This window comes from Gymnoscopelus microlampas, assembly GCF_963454915.1.
Source record: "Gymnoscopelus microlampas genome assembly, chromosome: 19".
Taxonomy (NCBI): Eukaryota; Metazoa; Chordata; class Actinopteri; order Myctophiformes; family Myctophidae; genus Gymnoscopelus; species Gymnoscopelus microlampas.
In genome coordinates, this window is record NC_139956.1 from 26,534,286 (window position 1) to 26,559,299 (window position 25,014).

General features: G+C 42.0%; 1 protein-coding gene across 1 annotated transcript in view; it reads right to left on the reverse strand.

The window, feature by feature from the left end:
• Positions 1-24,753, reverse strand: part of capn1 (calpain 1) — a 48,616-nt gene extending 23,863 nt beyond the window's left edge. Inside the window, exons 1-4 of the mRNA XM_084042204.1 lie at positions 24,597-24,753; positions 15,937-16,731; positions 7,054-7,123; positions 3,061-3,179 (exon numbers count right to left, since the gene is read on the reverse strand). Coding sequence (XP_083898330.1) covers positions 3,061-3,179; positions 7,054-7,123; positions 15,937-16,188 — 441 coding nt within the window. The 5' untranslated portion in view covers positions 16,189-16,731; positions 24,597-24,753. The remainder of the gene's footprint in view (positions 1-3,060; positions 3,180-7,053; positions 7,124-15,936; positions 16,732-24,596) is intronic.
• Between the last annotated feature and the right edge of the window lie 261 nt (positions 24,754-25,014).

Consider the following 25,014-nt stretch of genomic DNA (forward strand, 5'->3'; position numbering starts at 1 on the left):
TGTGTATGTGGAGTGTGTGTGTGTGTGTGTGGGGGGGGGGGGGGGGGGGAGGGGGGGGGGGGTTGGTCTTGTGTACAAAGCAAAGTTCAGTTGATAAGGTCCAGTAGTCTACCACAGGCTATGGCAGAGATCATAGAAACAGAGTAAAGAGAATAGATTTAAAGGGACATTTCACTTTCAAATAAAATAAACATTACAAAATATATAAAAAATAAATGAAAAAAGTACAAAAAACAAAAATAAAACCATAACAAAACATTTGTAAGTTAAAAACAATTACATGGTGAGGTAGGGAGATTTAAGAGCAGGTGATTAAATTGTCCATAGGATATTGGGGCATTCATTTTTAGCGTGAGTTGTAGAGTGTTCCATGAAATGGGAGCATCAAAGCAGAAAGCGTACTTTTTCCACCACTGCAAACCGTTTACTTCAGTGTGTGTCGTCTGACAGGCAAGACCTGTTCTATCAGTAGTACAGTACTAATTCTTATTGACAGAGGTGTGTTTGAATTGGTTTAGCAGTGACTCAAATCCTCCGTTTTAAACCATCTTAAGTAGCTCCTGGTGAGCTTTTATTGACTCATTCTGAGTGGTTTTGTGTTCTAGGCTCATATTACTGTGGAACGGTGCCCGTGGGAGAGATGATGAAAAGAAAAGTGAAAGAAGAGCTGCTTGCAGCTGGGCAGCTGTGCTGGAGGTTGTTGGTTCAAATCCCCAGACCAGTCAGGAGTCTGGGCAGGTGAAGACGATCATGAATGTATTGGTGAGTAATCCACAGTATTAACCCATTAAAATTGGGAAAGCATCGGTGTCATTTAAGCTTTCTTTGGCTATTCAAAAATAGCAGATATACGGTACAAGCTTGTAGATCTGCTATTTTTGAAGAATCTTGAAAATGTGTGCAAATCTTTGAATATACATTTTTCTTAAAGCAAACTTTTTTTTTTATATGACGAATATATGGCGAATATGAATGAAGCAATTTGGTGCAGAGGGAAAAAAGGATGGGGCGGGAGGCTGTGGTTTGTAGTGGGTCAGCATCAACTTGTGAATGTGTGCACGCAGCATGGTAATGCTGATGTGCAGAGCATCCTTCTAACTGATCCAGAGTCCTTCATCGACATTAAGCCCAACATACACGTTCTTTTTAATATCAACACATTTCTGTATAGTTTTCCCAATGCGTTTACACAGAACCTTGTAACTCTCCGGAATTCACTCACTTGCTTAGAATAACTACTACACAAAAGCCAATAGAAACGCATATAAAAACTCCTACTCCTAAGTGAAGTCGCCTGCAGGAGCCTGTCATAGTCACAGAAATTGTTTTGGCTAATTGAGAAACCTGTGAACATTCCCACCTCAAAAGAGCACACTTCTTGAGAAAGCATGGCCTTTCTTTCTTTCTTTCTGTGATGTGTGCTCCTGTTCAGCCATCTGTGGTGATGGCAGATCGTCAGCTTTATGAATAATTTCCAAAGAGATGTCTGCTCTAACACCTTCCTGGCACCAGAGAGATGGAACCAGCTCAAGCAGGGTTAAACTTAATAGGCAAGTAAATTGGGCATCACTCTGTGTTATAAGGTCAAGAAGAGGAGCAGCCATGTTTCGTCTGAGATACCCATTACTCATTTAAGTATGATAATCTGTTCTAAAAAGGTACCTGAATGTTCACAAGATTCTCAAATAGCCTGAAAACTTACTGTGACTGTGACAGACAGCTGTGACAGGTATCTCAAATGAGGTGAAATATGTCTCTAGTGGTGACAGGTGAGTCTGGTCGCCTTTTTATTCTATGATTCATGTCAGATAACTCACAAATAGATTGATACCAATAATAGCTTGAGAACATTTATTATAAAATGTAAATACAAGTGTGAATATTATATTTGACATTGGCGTTCAGACTCTGCAGGGAGTACATTAACTCCCTGCTCAGCACATTAGAAAACAACCATTTAAGAGCAGGGAGATATACATATAGATATACATACTAAGCCAGGACCACAGCAACGACTGCAACATAGCAATGACATGGCACCAGAAAAACCATACTCACTTTCAAAACTGCCCTAAAGATACACCTTCAGGAGGCTGCAATTCAAAAATGGCCCCTGTCCAAGTCCTAACCTACCCCCCCCCCCCCCCCCCCTCTCTCTCTTTCTTCTTTTGTACATATTTTTCACTCTTAATACCAGTAACCGGTAAACTGATTGTATGACATTCTGTATAGTAGTGTGTATATCTGTCTGTCTCTTATATGTCATCATGATTTGTGTGCATGGGGATCTCATCTTAGACAAGCTTAGTGCCTAATGAGTTTTCCAGTTTAGTAGACCTTGTATTGTGAATTTGTACTTCCATGTACTGTTATGTACTGTCATGTACTGTTCTCATGTCTTACTAAATAAAGTACATCAATCAATCAATCAATCAATCAATCAGAAGGGAAAAGAAGAAAAGGAAGACCAAAGGAGGCGTACCATTGAAAAAGAAAGAAAAGATGCGAGATGGAAATCATGGTCTTAAGTTGACCGTGAAAAGTGGAAGCGCTCTGTGAAGGCCTTATGTGCCACGAGGCACAAAATGGATAGGTAACAGATATACATCTATAACACCCCCCCCCCCCCCCCCCCCTTAGGGAAAGCAGAGCCTATTGGTGGTGCAAACAAAGCACATGTAACATTCAGTGGCAGCTCTGACATCAAGAGAAAGTGAATCAGGCGAGCTTAAATGGACCACCAATTTGTTCAGCTGCTTGACACGTCACATACAATACACATGGTGCTGCACATAAACCTCTCGGGTGTGTCTGCCTGAACTAGCTTGCAGGCTACGCATCATTAGTGCGTGCGTGTCTGATTTGGTGGTGCATGCGCGGCGAGTGCTTTGAGGCCACAAACAAATCTTGCCACCAAACTCCTAGGACCGGCTCTGCCCTTCATGATAACACGATGGATGAAGTGTTTACCTGGACACACCTGGTTTGCTTACCTTTTGGGTAAAAGTAGTTGTTGGGCTACCGGTGTAGCTCTGAATAGTTGGACACACATGTGCTCACCTGGAAGTGAAAGATGCCGGCGTATCCTTGGGCGAAGGTCTGTCCATGTGGTACAACGCGATGGAGGAGGGTGTCGTTTAAGGTCAACGAGGCGATGGCCGCCAGCAGCCAGCAGTCCCCTGTGTCACCACGACGCACAAGCAAAGACACACACATGTACATTTATTACCTTGCATAGATTCTTCATGCAACCTTCTCATATTTCCATGCCCCGTTAGATCTCCTACCTCTCTGGCTCTGTCCCTGACAACTTTGACTCAAGTTAAACAATGACATTAACGGACGGCTTCACCCATTTTCAACCCATCTTCATATAATTAGTCCTCACTAATGCTCATGATAAAATGGTAATAAAAATAAAAAATAAGAAAAGTCCTCACATCTCTCCTCTTCCCAAATGTGCCGTGGATTCCCGGATTATTCCTCAACTAAACCCCATCCCATCCCATCCCACACTCCCTCCTGTGTTTCAGCTACAGTGCTGTATAAACATTCCCTACCGTTTCTAAGTAATTCCTCGGCTCCAGTCGGAGCAGTTCAAATGATTATTCTGAACTCTATTGTAATTGATTTCAAGTCAATACGACCGAGTGTACGTGTGTGTGTGGGGGTGGGGGGGGGGGGCACTTAGAGCCCAGCAGGACACAAACTTGTAAAAGCTGAAATCCACAACGTAAAGCCTCTGTAAAGAGAAAGGTCAAGTACTGTTTCAACAAACATGGTCATAACTCTGTAGGGAACAGGAGGGCCAGCCGTTCAGAGCACTGGACTCACAAACTAGAAATGTGGCAGTAGCCATAGAACTGCAAGGCAATGTTTTGGCAATTAAATGGCATCTCTAGAATGTAAAAGAATTACATTCATATTTTAATTGCATCAGGGCTGGGCAATTAACCGAAAATGTATTGAAGCAGACATACAGAAGAACCAATAAAATATTTTTGGAAAAGGATTTAAGAAAAAATCGATAAAATCTAATCGAATAAGCATGGCCCCTCACACATTAGAAGGACAATATCAGTCACCAAAACCAAGGACGTGTGTTTTCAATGAATCTAACATGGTTAAAATGGGTTTGAAGTTACAATGGGTTTATATAGGAAGTGATACAATTCATATCAAATATCTCAATAGCGAATCAAGTAACTTAACTGCCTGGGGTGAACACACAAAAGCCAGAGTAAACAGGACTTTAGAACATGTAAAATATAAACATAGACATAAACATAAAACACCCACAAGATCCAGATCATAAGTGTCCACAGCGGAAAAAGCAGCTAAGTAAGCGGTTTCCATTACAGCATTTTAAGAAAATCCTTATCATGAATTTGAGTTTTTTTGCAAAACAAATTTAAGATCGCTTTTGTGATAGCAATAATTTCCATATCCATCTCTTTAATGAACAGAATATACATTTTCATTCAATTCCAATGGATCGGCTTCAGTGTTCCAGTAAAAAAAGCAATCTGCTCATTGATTTGTTTCTTCACATCCAATTTCACTTGTTTATCACGTGTTCTGTAGAAGTTCTCTCTCCTGATTGGATGAAATTGGTATCCAGACCTTCAAATGTATTTTCTGATCACTAAAGAGCTGGAGAGAAGGGGAGACCCCTGTTACTGAACAAACACTCTACAGCAATGATTACTATGGGAATACAGTATAGAGCTATTTAACACTTATTTTAACAAAACATATTACCGCGCCTTTGAAGTATTCGTGGATGAAAATGTAAGGATAACCATAGTCTGAGCAGTTTTAGCCCTATTATCTGGCCCTGTTCCTAAGTTTTGCCAACACTCTGATCTTGGTTGGAGGAAGCAAAGAACAAGACTATTCCAAATTTGTTTTATTATCTTCTTTTGGCATTCCTGTTTTGGCATTCCAAGAACGTAAACAGAGACAACAGGAAAGAGAGGGGCAGGATGACATGCAGCAAGGAGCCTCGGGTCAGATTCGAACCCCGGCCAGCTGTGGGAAGGACTTTAGCCTTATTTAGGTTGTGTGTACTCTTACTAGGTGAACCACCGGGGCACCCCAATTCTTTATACATTATACAATAAGCCTAGTTGTAACGCCTAGTACCTACTAGGGTTGGGATCCGGAACCGGAGGAACCGAGGAACCGGAATCGGTTCCATCACATTTGGAACCGTTTCCTGAACCATTTTTTATGACACTGTCAGAGGCTGGTATGTGGACTTCACGTCTGCCATACAATTACAATACCGGTGGTTCTCAAACCGTTTAATTTCAAGGACCACCATATAACTCTGAGAGTGTAGGTTCCAATTGTACATTCTCAGAGTTACAGACCTGTAACTCTGAACCCTATAGGAATCGTTAAAGGGAACCGTTAAGGAATCGTATCGTTAAGAAACCAGAATTGTTAAAATCCTAAAGGATCCCAACCCTAGTACCTACAGTAAATAATATTACAATAACATTATTCTACTGACAGGCCAATAAATAGTATTTATTTTGCAATTATATGTATTGGAACTTACAGTACATCTACTCATCACCAACAGTACAACAGTATATGACTGTAAACTGTTAAGATTATAACGTCCTCATCGCTCAACATTTAACGTGTGCAATGTATGCATTCTACGCAAGCAATTTTGACTTGCTAATCAAAATCCTGAATGTCCTTATACATAATTCAGCGTGTCTGTCTAAAATAGCCCCTGATGAACACAAGGGGTTCAAACTGGCCCTAACACAGAAGCAGAACATAACATTAAAAGTGGCAAGACAGCTCAGCTGAGATATGCTTTGAGAGCACACAACAAAGAGCCTCGCAAAGCACTTCCAAGTTGCTACTTGGCTCAAGATGTTTGGGGGTATATCATCGTTATGTAACACAGCCCCTCCTCTCTCTCTCCCTCTGAGAGGAGGAAAGAAGTGTTTTACTTCCTTTGCCAGTGTGTGCGGTTGTGTGAAGTGAGTGTAGGTGTGTGAATGTGTAGCTTTGCTTGTGTGCATTTGCTGTGTGTGTGCGCACGTGCTCTGCTGCTGTGCTGCTTGCGTTTCCAAGCTGTGTTGTTTACAGATGTGAGGCAGTAGCAAATGGGGGACATGAATTATACATGGCACTGGGTGGTTAGAGGGGAAGCATGTAAGCAGGAGAGAACGGTGCTATCAATCATTACTGCCGAGGGCAGTCTCACTCTCACACTTATGCCACCATCACCTTCCCTCTCATTCCATAGCTCTCGCTTCATCCTGCGTCTCATGGTTCAGCCCCCCCCCCTGTTTGACTCGGATCTGGCTTTTGGATTTACAGGCACAGCCTGGAGGTGCAGTCTGCACGCGCTCACTGAGCGGGCTGCTACTCATGCTGCGATCACAGTTCACACTAGCAGCGACAAAGTGACAAGCTACAAATCATTTTCACTGGAAGCCAGAGACATGGAGCTACAGACTGACACCTGACATTTGTCGCTGTGTGACGCTACAAAAAAAAAACAGTTGAGCTGACTTTCTCAGCCCTCCAATGACACAGTGACGCGTCAATCAATCATATGTTTTTGTTCGCACTCCACAATATTCCGCCTTGTAATGGGAGATAAACTAATTATTTCCGTCAGCCAGACAGTCACACACAGTCGTTCTTTTTATGCAAATACTTTATATTTTCTTTTAGACTTTTCTCTCTCGACTCTCACCCACAGACACACGCTTGTTGATGTCAACGAGCGTGTTGAGCAACACTTGAACAGCAACTCGGCTAAAGTGTAGCTCTGACGATGCTTGGTCTTTTTGTAGCTTTTGTCACTGCTGGTGTAATGCAGCATTAGGGGTTCCCTGCCTTGCTCGTGGGCTCACTGTGTTTCTCTGTGGTGCTCCTCTGTCATCTCTGTCCCCAACGTTCTTCTCCTCTGCTCTTCTCTTCTCCTAACCTCATCTCTTGGCTTCTCCTCTCTGCTCGTCTACTAGCTGTGTCATTGGATAGTAAGTAACATTTGGGATGGTTCCCAGGAGGACTCACCCAGAGCTCCCTGGCAGATGTCTGTACGAGTGGCTCCGTCCACAATGAACTGGGGTTGCCTGCAGATCTCCTGTGGGGCGCAACACACACACACACACACACACATTAGCTTTTCAGTATTATTCTTTCCTTTCCGTAATTCTAACCTTAGCCCTCAACCTTAACCGATTCTACAAATGCCTTCTAAATCAGTAGTTGTCACACTTTCAAGATTTTTCCAAAATGTTCAAAAATAGCAGATGTACTGTGAGCTATTTTTGAATAGTCTAAATAGTCTAAAAAATCTAAAATGGCACAGATGCTTTCCCGGTTTTAATGGGTACTTAAACTGTCGTCACACATACACGGATAAGCACGTGCACGCACGCACGCACACACGCACACACGCGCACACACACACACACACACAGGTATTACAGTTCTAGCACACTTTTTGTGCACTTTTTGTGTCCTTGTTCTGATGTATCACGTTTCCTTCAACACTTGTCTGTCACTGCAGCATCCATCATGAACCTATACAAATGTTGCATGCGGTCTGGTGGTGACAAATGATTCCCATTTTATTGGACCTCAGCTTGTATGCAGCTCAGCTCCATTAAAAGTGTTTATTTAACATTAAAATAGACCTTAATGGGTTCATTTTTACACGGTCAGTAATTAAACGAACACTCCAGATTTGACTGAGAATAGCCTGTGTTGATATAATGAATATTAACCAATGGAATTTGACCATGCAACACAGAGAACCATCAGTTCTACAAGTGTTCTGTGGTTTATTGGGTTACAACACAAAAGGCTGATTCAAAACAGAAGCTGAAATCCCAAAGGCCAACGGCTGCAATGGACACCATTAAACAGCATTGTGCAAAATACATACATGTCTCTTGAAGTGCATTGGCTGACCATCATGAATGCACAGTAAGACTATCGTAAGTATGTATTTTGATTCATGTGTGCATTATCACGGTTCTTTACAGTGTCATTTTGGTATGACTGTCCTGGTAAAGTATTCAACCACCAGTGTATTGTACTGTAGGATTACGTCAGGGAACTGTACCTGGGTTGGGTTAGATACTGTAGGTTTATGGCACTCCTGACCAAAGTCTGTGCACAGTGGATACACACACATCCATAAAAGATTATCTAAAACCAAAACCAAAACTATTGTAAAGTCATAACCATCACTGTTTGATTTTGATGTGCACTTATAATGCCTTGTGGCTAACTGTGAGCCATCTGTTACACAGTAAAATCTTCATTGTTAATACATCCCTTTGTTACTCTGAGTGTACAAATGAAGGGTCCATTTGGTGCATTTGTACACTAAGAGTTAACCCATTAAAACCGGGAAAGCATCGGTGCCATTTTAGATTTATATACGTATACTGTATAGCAACCAACCCGATCGCCAGAGGAAACGTTCTCGTTGAACGTTTTTCAACGTTTCTCAAAATCCGTGCATAGACTACTGGAAAACCACAAATTCCGTGCATAGCCGCCTCGCATCTCCCCCATTGTGACTAAACCATTTCGGAGCCGCGCAGTCTCAAGGGAATTGTCGCCGTGTGAAGGACCACCGAGCGAGCTAAAGCGAGCGAGTTGCCGTCCTGAACATTGCGACATTCCCTTGAGCCTACTCAGCGGCGTTTGAGTTACGTACCGATAGGCACAGAATCGTAAATTTTGTTGTGGGGACTGCTCTACTTCCTGGTTTTTCCGGGTTGCGACTGGTTACGCCCACCGTGGGACTCCCCGTACATATGCACGGAATTTGGGGGTTTCTAGGCGACCATGCACGGAATGATGTGCACAAATCCCTGGCGATCAGGCTGATAGCAACATAACGTTTTTCAGAAAACTAAAACATTGCAGATATACAAGCACACAGTGCACTTCGTGCCGTGCTGCGAGTTTGTATATCTGCTATTTAAGCAAGTAAAGCTTGCAGACCCCATTAGAAAGAATATTTTCAGATGGGGGGGTCCGTGGCCAAATACATATCATTTTGGGGGTCCTTTTCACGAAAAGGTTTGAGAACCACTGATTTAGAAGGTATGTGTAGAATCGGCCTCACAGTACAGTAACCAGTGTTAGTGGATCTAATTAGACTTTTGTGGAGAGACAGTGTTGAACTCTGTGCAGCCTTGGATCTCGTTTCCAGGCACTCTCTTTCATAAAACATCTTTCAGTGAGCCGTGGCGCTGAGCGTGAGATACATGAGGCTATAAAAAGAACGATTCCATGCCTCAGTCTCACAAACATAAACAGTCGCAGACACCCGCAAACTAGGACATGCGCGCACAGACACGCGCAAAATTGTGTTACCCCCTCCTCATACACATTCTCAAAAGAGCACAAACACAGTTACACACATACCTTCAAAGGCAAGGTAAAATGCGCGCACACACACACACACACACACACACACACACACACACACACACACACACACACACACACACACACACACTCTTGCATTTTTCCCCTTCTCGCACAAAGACTCAGTTACTCAGAGATGCTCATAGGCCTGCGTCCTGCGTCTCTGACGCACCATATTGAAAAAGGACGCATTCACGGCACCCTCGTTGCGTCCATGGGACGCACTACAATTTAGCGGAAATTACCGCGGATTTGAAGGCCATCCGTGGATTTCAAAGCCGTCCGCGGATTACAAGGCATAGTGCAGGAAACAAGAAAAATCTCGGTAAAACACCGCCGTATGGAGAAGTATTCTCTCTCTGTCTCAGGGCATTGCGAGCTGCTGCTAGAGGGAGAGAGTGAAAGTGCTGCGCAACTTACAGCCCAACTTCTAAGCAAGTTAACGATGGCTCGTTGACCCCAATTTGACCACTAGGCAATCAACACTGAACAGCACTAATTAATGGCAGCTGTGATTCTTGTGTCTTTCCGTGCAGCCAGATATCAAATAATTCCCTGTAGAGCAGGGGTCTTCAGTGTTTTCAGGCCAAGGACCCCCTAGTTGAGAGAGAGATGAAGCAGGGACCCCCTCTATATTGTATAAAATTGTGTTTCAGATAAACTTTTGCTGCTCTTTTTTCCCTTTACACACCTATAACTCCAAAAATAGCCGAAATACAAGCTCACAAGTGTGAGCTTGTAGATCTGCTATTTTTGGCTAAAGTTCTCCTCAGAAAAGGGATACTAGGATTCAAGTGGTTAATGTAAAAAAAAAATCAAGTACTACAAGTACTACAAGTACTAGTTGTCGGATTTGGAATTGTGTACTTTTCTTTCAGATACATGTTCTACATGAATATAACCATATAAGATGAAACACGAGTTAAACGCTGTGCATTTTTGTGGGACCCATAAAATGTCCCTGGGACCCATCTAAAAGACCACCCTTGCATCCCAGGACCCATTGCATTGAAAACCTAGCAACATCACTGGTTACTCTCACGTTCTCTCTCTCTTTGTCGGTCACTCTAACACACACACACACACACACAGGATCAAACGTGCACGCTCACATGCTCAACACACAAACACACACACACACACTCTTTCTCTCTCTCTCTCTCTCACACACACACACACACAGAGTGTGACAGTAGGAGCCAACAGCCTGCTGTCACGCTAATGATCATGACGAGGGACCTTTCAGGATCCTGACATGCCTTTCTGCCTCTCTGCTTTATTACCGCAGAGGGAGCAGTGAGCTAGAAGACACGTTCCTCCAGAATACAAAAAAGAAAAACAACCCACAAAAAAACTGAACTGGTAACGGCACCATGCTGTCTTCAGATATGAGCTTTTATCCTGTTTGTATCTGGTTACGCTTGTTTTTAATATCATGAATTTGTTTAGTTTAAGGATTTATTTATTTAGATTTATTCAATTATGAATTGTTGCTGTCTTTTAGGAGAAACATAATTTCGTTTTTTGTTTCATTCTGATGCTGCTTGCAGAAGGAAACGAAGTGACAGACAAATAAAGCAATCTTGAATCTTTCGGGACAGCTGTGTTCGAATTTGTTATCCAATAACATTTTATTAAAGTGACAAATCACAACAAGTTGTCTCAAGACATTTAACATGTTGAGCAGAGACCCAACATTGTCCCACCCTGAGCAAGCAATTTTGCGACAGTGACAACAAAAAACTCCCCCTTAACTGGAAGAAACGTCAGGCAGACCCAGGCTCTAGGGCGGAAGGCCATCTGCCTCGACCGTGTCGGGGCGGAAAGAAGAGAGAGAGAGAGGGATGAGAATGGTTCAAGTCTCACATCACGCCAAGGTGTCGTATAACGCAGGAGCGAGGACAGAGAGATGAGGAGAGGAGGAGAGACAAATGGAGAGGAAGATGCTCTAGGGAGCATTGCGTGCTGAGGGCATGAATCCTAGTCTTCCGTTGTGAGGAGCACATGTGAAAAATCTGACATTAACACCTCCCATTGCGCTCTGCTGTGCTGAAAAACTCTTCCATTCTGCGGAATACAACACACGTTTTAGGTTTTAAGCTCTCAGACATCTGTAAATGGAATGGACGGGACTAAAACTGACCCTTAAGTCATGGCTATTTATATCAGGACTTATGACAGTGAAGCCTCAATTTTGACAGCCAAATTGGCAAGAATCTTTTTTTTACATCTAAGATCCCTCTATAATGTACATCTTGACCAATTTCATCCCCGTTAGTGGGGCTAAAAATGATGGATGGGTGCAATATGTTGGTCAGACATTTTGCTTCCATACAAGATATCTCTAGAACTACCGGCTGAATTGCCAAGGGGTTTTCTGTACGACATTTGCTGCATGCATAACAATGTGTGAAGCTTGCAGACCCCATTAAGCTCCCAAGATGATGGCCCCTACTGATTTTGGTGACCCTATGGCATTTCTGGCTGGGTATAATGAATGAGCAACAAGGCCTCTGGGGGCTGCTAGTGGGGCTTTTAACCTCTTATATATTTCCAGGGCAATATAGAATTGTCTAAGAATGGGTATTAAATGTTTCGATTGCATTTCCATTTGTGCATGGTTTGGCATAAAATGATTTAAACCTTGGCCAGTCGGTATGGTTGCAAAACTGTGCTCGGTACAACCAAATGTATTTGGTTGGGGTGTAATCAATTATTGATTTTAGGCCCAGTAGTGGTCAAGGCATATTTTAAATTGGATCTGTAATGGCTAAATTAAGCTCGCCGGTCTTGTGCGGAGGGCACAAGACCGGCGAGGATGGGGGAGTTTCATCAATGGCCTATGTTCCTCAGGGAAATTAAAGGCCAAAGCTATAAGCAAGATAGTGTGTATGTGTGGGCTGAGACTTACAGTGGTGGAAAGTAACTAAGTACATTTATTTAAGTACAGTTGTGAGGTGTTTTTACTTTACTGGAGTATTTCCAATTTTACTTTTACTTCTACTCCACTACATCTCTAAGGCAAATATTGTGCTTTTAATCCATTGCAATTATTGTAAAACGTATAGTTAGTTTTTTATTTTGAGTATTATTACAAAACATACATTAACCACTTCAGCCCTATATACATTTCGGCCATTTGAAAATAGCCGATATACAAGTTCACAATGCGTCACGATGCGACACATTGTGAGCTTGTAGATCCGCTATTTTCAAAAGATTTTTTTACACATTTTATTCATTTGAAAACTTGTGAAATGGGACATTCTGCATAATGAGTATGTTCTACTTTTGGTACCATAAGTACATTTTGATACCAATACTTTTACTCAAGTCAATCTTTTACTTGTAACAGAGTATTTCTACATTGCAGTATTGATACTTCTACTTAAGTAAAAACAAGAATGACAAGTCATAATAAAGCTGCATGCGGCAGGCTTTTTTAGCCACAATCTTGTCAACAACACAACATTTAACTATAAAGAAATGAAGATGACAAAAGACAGCTAATGGTTGTCAGGTGATGGACAATTAACACGTTGCAGAATGAATGAAAGATGCAATCAGAGTGATGCACAGTGAGCCACACAGTATAGGCAAAATAATAATAGTATTCAAATAGTAGCTTTAAGGCTACTAATCATTTATAGAGTTCTCAACGGGCCTGAAAATGAAGGCTCGGCCCTAACTGGGCCCGACTGGGCCGGCCCGGGGCTCGGCCCGAACCCGACTATTGCCATCATGTTAGGCCCAAAACCCGAAAAAAAAGAAAAGAAGATTTTCGATTTTTTGTTTTATTAAATATTTTTAATATTATTATTCTGTTCTGAATATATATTTATCTATTATGAAGATGGCGCTGACGGCAGCGGACATTAACTTACACTGTGCTTACACTGTGCTGATTTAAATGAAGTTAAATCCTTATCTTGCTCACGCACCTCTGTGCAATGAGATGCATCGTCTGCATTTCTCTGCCTCTCTCGACCGAGTCTTTGTCTCCCCCCCCCCCCCCCCCCTGACTGTTTGAGACCAACTCGAGACTGTTGTTAACCTATTAGCTTAAGTTTACACGCGTTGGGTGAACACTTTTATAATACTGAACTAAACGCGGGTGGATTACATTGTATTGTGAAAATCAGAAAGCACCGTTTCTGCCACTTGTGTAACTTAACACAACACGACGGCATAGAGCACGCCGGTCAGTTATCGTAACTCACAAAAACACATTGAACAGCCTGTTATACCTTCAAATTAAAACCATCTGAAAACGACACATGTGTAGTGTACTGCGTGTATGCACGTTCTCGCGCGTGGCTTGCTATATATGGAAAACTCGCTCCTGCGTTCTTCAATTGATTTCTGAACGAACCTGACCACTGAATGTACACTATTGTTGAGGGCTGGTGTACTGTAGACCGAAATTGCCGTGGGTTTTTGTATTAAAAGGGCCCTTGATATGGATGCATCATGCGGTAGGCAGTAGCCCTGAAACATGAATGTGAACCATGGCTACATATGCGGCAAGGGATTACAAGAACGCTCGTGCCCAAACACACTCGCCCGGGTCTAATCCGGCGGCCTCTGTCCGCGAAATGAATGGGGGTGAGTGTGTTTTGGGGCGAGTGTTCTGTTTACCTCGCCCAGAATCGCTTTTTTTTTTTTACTCTCTCTCACATGGTTAATACATTTGATTTTGGGATGTACAATACATGAAAATTACGGGATTAATAACGCAACTTGCGTCGAGAACTAATGGAGAGTGGACATTACCGCGTTTGGCTAAAAACAGTTAGTAACATCATACAAGCATACAAGCTAACTATTAGCCAAATTCGGCTAGCGCTCAGACGAATCCACTGAGAGAGGCGTGTCTAGTCCCATAGCTTGGGAGGACGAGGGCGCCCATTGGCTTAAACGACAGCCAATCACGCAAAAAAAGTGTTGCAAACATGAATACATGTCGGAAATCTGTTGGGTCAGAGTCAGACTGAATATAGAGCCGCTATGCTTTTCAGCATGCGGCTAAAAACTAACATTTTCACTCTCTCTCTCTCTCTCTCGCTCCCCCCATCTCATGTATTGTACAGTATATTGTCACATGCACACACACCGGTCTCTTTCCTGGGGCTACCTTTGTCAACCAAAAAACCTTGGTTTAAAAAAGAAAATAAAACATTTGGCATGGATGGCTGCCTTTCAGCAATTCAATTTGAGGACCACAATGGAAACAAGTCCTCATGGGGCTTTTTGTGGCATCCTTTTATAACAGAACAAAACGGCAGCCGCACACTCAAAACACTGAGTTCAGAGTTTATGCCTGAAGAAGGTCACATGTATATTCACTGCCAAAAATAGCAGATCTACAAGGCAAACATTCCCCCCAGAATAGGGATGCTGGGGTTTCAAGTGGTTAACAATAGTGTAATTTTAAGTTTTAATCATATTTTGACTATCGTTAATCAAAATATTGTTAATCACAATTATCTTTGCCACAATGTAATGTAATGTCATTTTCATTTCAACCCATCCATAGTCACATGACTAAACACATTAAACACAGATAGTGTTTTCAGACAGCGTTTTGACTGAGTGTGTTTTGTTCTGTTATATATGCTGTTTTCATTCAGCTCCAGCACCTCATCTAAGTGTTTAGTTAACGAATGAGCGGTGTTTTATATCACTGTTCTGTTCGTGTTAGCCTTTTAGCATTGCATGCGTAATTGTACTTGCTGTACGGTTTGCAATTTGATAATAAAGTATTCAATGAATCAGTCAATCAATTCAGCAGAGGGAGCTGTGTAAATCTAATCCTCCATACTGTTAACATTTGTAGGCATAGCTGTAATGTCATTAGTAGTATGCTGTCACCCATGTCAGTGTTTTTTGAAGTTTAGCCTCAGCACAGTTGTGGAAAATAGGTACAGTATTAGTCTTGTTTCTTAGTACTGTACAGCACTAATCGTCCTGTCGTCAACTCTGTGTCCTGTCATTAATCCCCACATTTGGGTGGATGCATCAAGTATCAAACTCAGTCAGTGGTTCATCTAATCCTAATCCCCTCCACTGCCTCTTTTACTCTTTGATGAGGTGACATATTTAATCCCCATTTTTTATATGTTCACTGTTGTTATTTTTAACCCATTAAAACCGGGAACGCATCTTCGTCGATCTGTAGATCTGCTATTTTAGAAAAATCGTGAAAATATGTGCAAATCTTGCGAATTTTTTAAACTCAAATCTTTGCTTCTGGGGGACCTTGGCACAACATATTTTGAGAAGGGGGTCCGCGCCTCCGTGGCCAAATACACATACTCTTGGGGGTCCTTCACATGAAAAAGTTTGAGAACCACTGATATAGAAACATACGTTTTTCAGAAAACTGTTAAGATTTAGAAGACATTTGTAGAATCAGCCTTGGGTCTTAATGGGTTAAATCACTCCACTCCTATGACTTTTCATTGTGCAAACTGACGGAACTAAAAAGCACAACTCTAAACTCACCGTGGGCCTCATCCAGCGAACCCCTTGGGTCTTGGAGGATCGTGGGCCCAGCTCATTGAAGCCCAGCGACGTGGAGGAGGTGGCGAACAGAGGGTCCTCGAAGAGGGCGCGGCTTTGCAGGCTCCGGGCCCTCAGGGACTCGTAGTCCTGGCCCAGGAACTTGACCGCGTTGTGGTTCTGGCCCAGTCCCTGGTCGCGGTCCCACTGGCTCCTCAGCTTGGCGGCCATGCCCGTGGCGTAAATTGGCTCCATATTCTTTGGCTTTGAGGACGTTTACGGTAACAGAAGGTCACTATCGCTCCGCTGAGAGACGATCAAAGTGGAGATCCTGTGACTCCAGACAGGAAGACGGCTATCGTAATATCCAACAGTGGCAGCCTTTTGTAATGTGTGAGGGTGGATGTGTGTGCGCACGGGAGTGTGTGTGAGGGGGGGTGGGTGGGTTAAGGTAAAGCACTGTGGGAGGTGAAGATGGCAATGGCTTCCCCAGCGAGGCCCAATCATAAATCAGAACGGGACATCCACGGCCAATTAGAAGTGGTCAAATATTGATGGGGCTCTTAGCTGATGTAGCCGAATGCAGTGGAAGCAGTTACAATGATAGGAAGGGACAGAAGGGACCTGTGTCTCAGAATGAAGACATGGTACAAACTACAGAGAGAGAGAGAGAGAGAGATGTCTTCTTCACAGCAGAGAGGCAGATCTTCCGGTCGCGGTAGCGATAAGCATCAATCGTGGTTTGGTGTTGATTTCTTGTCCTTAATGATTCCTCACCTGGCCCTTTCCGTTCACACCCTGTACAGGAAGACAACGACAAACGAGAAAAAAACATCTTCACTGGTCATTCTGCAGAGAGAAACAGAACAGACGTTGGTGCAAACATAAGTTGGAGTGTGCACTGTACAGTGCCTATAGCTGCACACCGGTCTACGCATGTTAGAGCATTTGGTTCTCAACCTTTCAAGCTGTGACCCCCCAAAAGCCAAAAGAATCATATTTGAACTGGGGACCCACCAAAATAATCATAACTGAACTGGGGACCCATCAAAATAATCATATTTGAACTGGGGACCATCCACCCTGACATAAATGTACCCTACATTTAGATACATTCGGTTCCACAGATAAATATTGTGAAAATAGCTGATCTACAAGCTCACAGCGCGTTGTGAGTGAGGCGCTGTGAGCTTATAGATCGGCTATTTTCACAATTTTGGCCGCTTTCTTATATCATTTGACAATTTAGCCAATGTTTGACCAGTTTTTATAGTAGGCTATAGTTTGTAGATTACATTTGATGCAATAATGCCTAAAGTCTTTTTTCTTTTCTTTCTTTTTTTTTTAGTTAAATTGTTAAAATAGTAAAAGAAATTTCCCCTCCCCTGGGGACCAGAAGATTCTCAACTCTGAGAATGTACAAAAGGGAACCAATGGACCCTACCAGAGTTAAATGAACACTGGATGTTGTACTAACTGCACACAGCTCTGCACCCTTCATGGTCACAGACTACTAAACCAACTGCATTCCATGGTCTCCACTATCCACCCATAGAGTACACACACATTAGCGGTAGCATAAAGGTAAAGCGAACAATCCCCTCCCTCTGCCCGCTATTTGTTTCCAGTCATCCATGGATGTGTGCCAGCTACGCATAGCACAGAGATTACTCACACTGCACAGATCCTTGTTACATTGTTACTACAGAGAGAGAGAGAGAGAGAGTGGAGCACTGACTGCACTGTAAACTGCCGAATGTTTGGAGCCTAGGACTGTCACGATTACAAATTTAAGTTGACAGTTAATTGTCACACTTACAATTGCGATTAACGATTTAATTGTGTTTTTGGCATTGAACATTGGAACATATTAATACAAAATACATTTCTATTTGCCTTATAGGCTTCGTAATCAAAAATTGCACAGAACAACGCGATTATGTAAAAACTGTTAAATGAACACTGAGGCTTTTACTGTGTCTGTGTGTATTATAGAAACCAGTGAAAGATACTGTTCACTGGGATGGCTAGGCTGTGAGACCAGGAGGAAGTGTTGATAATACAGTTGGCAACTTGGCAAGGAAAGACGTGCTCTCTCTCTTTCTCTATCTCTCTCTCTCTCCGAGTGTGAGTGTACGTCTGTGTGTGTGGTGTGTGTAGGTTTGTTTTTGCATATTACTTATAATAAAAGGTATACTGTATGTGCAACGTTTGGCTGGCTTTGAAGCACCAATTCACACCATGATGCTTAGCTGTGAGGCCATTAATATGGAAAGGGTGTGCGCCTGGGTGACCGTGTGTGTGTCTCTGTCTGTCTGTCTGTCTGTCTGTCTGTCTGTCTGTCTGTCTGTCTGTCTGTGTGTGGTCCCTGTCACTGTGAACCTTGATGCACAGAAACATCTTGAAGCCAAGAATAAGGTCTTAATTTAGTTTGTTGCTCTTGTCTCTCACTGTCATCTTTTTTCATGGCTCAGTTTCTCTCTTTCTCTCCTTCTCTAATCCACACAAAAGACAGACACAAACAAGCAGCTTTATTTTTAACCTCGCCTTCCCTTTCTATTGTGTCATCATCTGCTTCTGACGTTTATCTTCTCACGTCTCCTTCTGTCTTCCTCAGCTACCAGCTCTACATGCTACCAGCTCAATTATAACCAACCCAAACTCCCCGTCTATCAGACCACTGTCCCAAACTGAACTTCCTTCTGTCAATGCAAAACAATTTCCCTGAACAGGGGCCATTTTTCATCGGTCCAGAAGGGTTTCCCCCACCCACCCACCACACTCTTAAAGGAGTAGTTCACCCAAATAATTACTTATTTTCTATCAATTAAACACCCCATGAAGCCTTGAATTCATGGATTTTTTTAGTTTTTGTCGCATTCATGAGGCAATAATTTGATGGCCGGCGGAGTCTCCGGCATTGTTTGGGTGAACTACTCCTTTAATGGGCCCGGCCCACAGGCTGAAAAATGCTCTTAGACAGACCACAATTGACAATTTAAAGTAATACTAGGTAACGTTTTCAGTAAAACTAAAGTTAAATTGTATATCTTTTGTGAGTGGCAAATGTTTCACAACACCCACTCCAAGAATTTCACCCCCGAAAGCCTTTTATTTATATATTTTCTATTGAACGCCGTCGAGCATGACGTTCCCTCGAAAATGACGTAATCTGGCCGGAAATGGAAGCGGAAATCCACGGGGTTCCTGTTTGGCCAGGAACTACCGCGCCGGTTTCCTGTTTGGCCAGGAACTACCGCGCTAATAACAAAAGGAAACTCACGCTGATTTTAAGAGATTGTATGATTTGAAGAACGAAAAAAAACAGAAAAAGAAAACACAGCTCACGGTAACTAAAGCTCCACTGGCTAAGAGAAACGATCCACAGATCGTATAAAACAATTAAAAGAACGCTTTTTGAAACACTTCCGTCTTCCGGTGAAAATGAATGGAATTCTGGGTAACAGAGGATAAACGAACCGCCTGCAGTGACGGTAATGACCAGCAGAGGCTGCTAAAAGTCTTTTTTTGGAAATTTGCACAGAACAACTTTAACTCTAAATCCCGCTCCACACCAATGATTCGCCATGCAACAACTTGCAACCACCAGAATCCTAAAGTGGCACGACCTGCAACGGGGCAATTCAGACCACTGCAATGTCTCTCTGCAATACATAGCGATGGTTTTGTTGCATTGCGAATCATTGGTGAGGACTGGGCTGAAGAGCCTACAAATGTAACCGAATGGTTACGGGTCCATTTGGTTACACTCTCAGAGTTACAAATGGACTAATTATCACTGAGGATTTTACCATGTCATGCACACAAACATAGTCAGGGGTTATAATAACAGATGTGTAACAGTATGTATTTGTGTTGTAATAACAGCATAATGTTCGTCATTGTTTTCATAGCATCATTTAATTGCTTGAGTAGAGTTATAATACAATCCGCTACAGTGTATGCAAGTTCATGGCATGAATGCTGGTCAGGTGCTACTACTATTAACTATTTATTACTACTACCATCACCACTACTACTACTACTGTACTGATGTTGGTGCGTTGCTACTATTAGCTTACATAATAATAACAACAACAACAACAACAGCAGCAGCAATAACCAGTATCTATATCACTAACATTAAAGCCATGTTAAATGACAGCAGAACAGACCTGTAGCACAATTTGGGGGCAGTATTAGAATAGTTACACCCAACCCCATTATGTCAACCCATAGAATGCATCTAACTCTAGCCTATTGTTATCTGAAAAATAGATGATATACACTGGATCATGCTACCATGTATATGTATTACATTACAACCAAAGGTGACGTTGTAGCTTGTCTTCAGCAAGCCTTTGTAAACTTTTTGCAAGTATTTATTTACCTTGCTATACCATCCTCTAGTTTATTTAGTGTACACTGCCTGTATATTGCACATAGCATATACAGCACTTTCTGTCTCATTTTGGCTTATCTTATATTTAGTAAATAGTTGTAAATAATTTAGATGACTGTATACGGTGGTTGTCATTTATTCAGTGTAATGCACCAACCTCACACAGACAAATTCCTCGTGTGCACAAACAAATCTGTCAATACAACTCATTCAGATTCATGCATATACTCCAACAACACATATGTCAGGATGAACCCCTAACCTCCCTGTGATTTTAGACTCTCATCTAAGCATGTTGGAGCAGACGGAAGACTCAGCTGTTAGCGTGGAGCGTTGGGGCCAGCGCGAGCACAATCTGACTATATGAATAATTCATAATCCTCACATGTGAAATATGCTTCGAATATCCCCCCAGCTTAGTTACTGCAGGTAGTGAGAATAATGAGAAGTGACAGGCTGTAGACTACATGCCCAGACACATTGTCAGAAATCCTCCTGGCATGCCTTTCTGTTAGACCATGTATAGATAAACACTATGAAGATAAAGATAAAAAAGTGGTTGAGGAATTGGAAACTGTCTTGTTTGTGTCCAGATGAACACTTGCTGATATAGACCGGTTCCAGAAAAGTTTTGTCTATGTACTCTATTGCAGTACTCCAACTGGTCCATGGCTTGGTGGGGTGGGCCAATTCAGGTTCTCCTACACCTTGCAACTTCAAGTTCTACTGGCCAAACAGTCGACAAGATGTGACGCCGCTGTGCATCCACAAGTGTGACCGTTGCACTCCCAGAAAGGCCCTACTCGGCACTCACACACCCTGCTGCAATAGTACCAGGTGGTGTTGACAATATGGGCCCTATACCTGTCACAGACCATGCGGAACTGCTATGTAGCTGTGAACAACTTGACCAAGTGGCCAGAGCCTGAGGCATAGGCGGACCCAGACCATCGTACTGTTACGACTTTGAGGCTCAGGTGTTCCTGGATGTTTGTATGGTGGTTGTGAGTGAAAAAGACGAGGATTACCCCTCTGCACCCAAAGAGCAACAGGCTGGTAGAGCGAGTTAATCACACCTTGGTTACACAGCTGAGCTCACCATGCTCTCTGATTGCTCTCTGACCGCCACTTGACTCCACTTGCCCCTGGTGCTGTGGTCATACCAAAGAATACAAGAACGCTCGCTCCAAAACACGCTCGCGCCGGGGTAAATCCAGCGACCTCAGAACGGTCACCACCAGGTATTCCTAAACGTAACCTCAGTAAAACTATGCCTAAAGCTAACCTTATTCCTAAACGTAACCTCAGTAAAACTATGCCTAAAGCTAACCTTATTCCTAAACTTAACCTCAGTAAAACTATGGCTAGCCCTAAACTTATCCCTATACCTTAAAGGCATAGTTCACACCAAAAATAACTTCTTTTCTATTGATTACTCACCCCATGGAGACTTGAATTCATGGATATTTCTTTGTTTTTGTCGCATTCCTAAACCACAAAGGAGACTCTTTGTGTCTCCTACCGGAACCCACTGCTCATCATCAAACTATTGGCTTAGGAATGCGACAAAAAAACACAAATTCAAGTCTCCATGGGGTGAGTAATCGATAGAAAATAAGTCATTTTGGGGGTGAACTATCCCTTTAACCTCAGTAAAACGAATACAACAATACCAGAACTATATATTTCACTCCAGTGGCTCTTATGTTCGTTAGAGAGCTATTGGAATCCAGTTAGAGAGCTATTTGGTTAAAGGAGTAGTTCACCCAAAACATTACTTATTTTCTATCAATTACACACCCCATGAAGTCAAGAATTCATGGAGATGTTTTTGTTTTTGTCGCATTCTTAAACCAATAATTTGATGACCGGGTCAATGGTCAGTAAGAGACTCAGTAGGAGACTCTGCCGGTCATCAAATTATTGGCTGAGGAATGGGACAATGCGAGCAAAAACAAAAAACATCTCACACAGGGTGTGTAGTTGATAGCAATATTTTTGGGGTGAACTAATCCTTTAAGATGTTGTGTTGTTTTATGTAATAACTAATAATCAAAATGTAATGGTGATTACTTAATTAATTAATTATGCAATGTGAGAAACCATGTGACAGGGGTTATGTAGTCGCTGGGAGCAAGCCAGCAAGGGTGTGAGTTTTGCTGAAGCTGTTTTGTATGCGAGTATTGAATAAACCTGTTTCCTGTATAAATTCATGGCACTTCCTCTGAATCGTCAACAACACTTGTAGCCATTAATCATTAAATATATTGGGTCCTGTCTTATTAATGTTGCATATTTAATGCAAATATGAACCCCAGTATATTAAAAACAGCCAACAGCGTGATTCATTATTCCATCTCATTACTGAACCGAGAACAGGAAGCAGAGAGAGAGAGAGAAGGCACAGGCAGTCCCTGGTGTCATCTTCTCGCGTCTTTGATCTTTTTTTAAAACCAAAACCGATGTCAATATATTTCGCAAGCAGAAACTGCTGATATTCTGCTCCAAGGGTGAATGAAATCCATCTGGTTCTAATTTTAATGTACAGTGACTAAGGACTATAAGCCATGGTGGGCGGAGGAGGAGAGGAAGCACATCAGAGGGAAGTCTTCTTCCTGTATTTTAAATATAATATATTTCAACACATTATGATGATGTGCAGAGCCCACTTGGCTCTGCACATCATCACAAAATATCATAAAAATCATAAAATATTTACTCATAACACAGACATCACGCCTTGTGATGTCTGTGTTATGAGTAAATATCTTAAGTATTCAAAAAGAGCACTCGGGTGGAGTTTCAAATTCAAGGACTTGATAAAAAAAAATACTGGTCACAGTGTAATTTAATATCTAAAGTAGCCTCAGGGCAGCAATGCAATGGGTGCATTTACAGTATCCCATCAAGCAGTGCTGTAAAGTAATTAAGTACATGTACTAAAGTACTGTACTTAAGTACAATTTTTAAATACTTTCTTCAGTATTTACAATTTTCAATACTTTTACTTCTACTCCACGACATCTCAGAGGAAAACATTGTACAATTAAATTAAATATATAGTTATTATGTAGATTTGTATTATTATTACAAAACACACTAATTACTTTAGCCCTATATATATTTCAGCCATTTGAAATGAGCAGATCTACAAGCTTGTGAGCTTGTAGATCAGTCATTTTCAAAAGATTTATTATACATTTTGAACTTGTGAAATGGGACATTCTGCACAATTAGTACTGGTACTTTAAGTATATTTTGATGCCGATACTTTTGTACTTTTTTGTACTAGTACATTTTGAATACGGGACTTATACAGAATATATGATATCTACATTGCAGTATTGATACTTGTACTGGAGTAAAAGACGAGAGTACTTCTTCCATCACTGTTAAATATCTAAAGCAGCCTCTAAGGCAGCAGTGGGTGAATAACAGTATCCCATCATACACTGACGGGGTCATCATTATATTATCACACTGAACATCTATGTCAAGAAAGCTCTGCCTTTTAGAGATATAGGTTAGACGGGTGCAGTCGGACAGAAACGGGGCATGATGATCAGTTGAGGGTAAATGAAATACAATAATAATAATGTCCATCTGTCTGGTAGTGGTCCAGTTTTTCATCAGCAAGTTGATCAACAAGAACAGCTGGACTCGATCGTCATTTCACCATGGAATGGAATGCTTTAGTTACCAGTTCCACACACAGCCTACTGTAGTGTGTAAACACTTTCACCATGGATATCATACTTTACTGTTTCTAGCTCCGATCGGAACCTCTCCCGATCCGCTATAGCTCGGATCTACAGCGGAGGGAGAGGCAAAGGCATGGGCTATTTAGTTTCCAGGGTGTAAACACTTCAACTTAAGATCCAAAGGAAAGATTTACTTGTGGAAGCCATGTTCTTCTAAAGCTACAAATGCCCACGGTTTATTCTACAATGAATGTCCAAAACTAGCCTTGGATCAAGACTATAACAGATGTATTTTATTGATTTTTTTAAATTATTGATTGATTTGCATATCATACGAAAGTAAAAGTCAAGACTCGATAAAAGATCTATGATAGTCTTGATCCGAGGCTCTAAAACCAAAAGAGAGCAATGGGTTACAGATAGTAGGCTATAACAAAACATAGGCTTAAAAATGGTTTAAAACTACATTTATTCTCATTGATTAATCCAATTCCACCATATATACAAACAAAAAAAAGTTACCACACAGTGTCAAATGAATATAATAACATCGAGCCTACCTTGATGAGTTGCTTCCTTTATAAAGTTGTTGCTGCAGGACTTTTCCTGTGCCCCTCCATGCTTTTAGTTTTTTTTACAATCCACTCCCCTCTCTGTTCTGTTCTGTTCACACACTCACAGCAAACATATCATTTAGAAACGCCCTGCTCTGCTGGGCTGCGCCACTATTTGACTACGTTTATGCTCCGTCGTGCGACGGTGCCGCTGTGCCGAAAATAGCCGATCTACAAGCTCACAATTCGACGCGTCCGCCGTGCATTGTGAGCTTGTAGATCGGCTATTTGCCATACTGCTTAATAGTCGTATGAATGTGCGTCTGCGCAATCAGAACGCGCTCGTCCCAAGCCCTGATAAACGACTGTCATGTCATGACCGTCATGGATGAACTTTAACCTGGTGTTTGTACCTTTCCCCTTT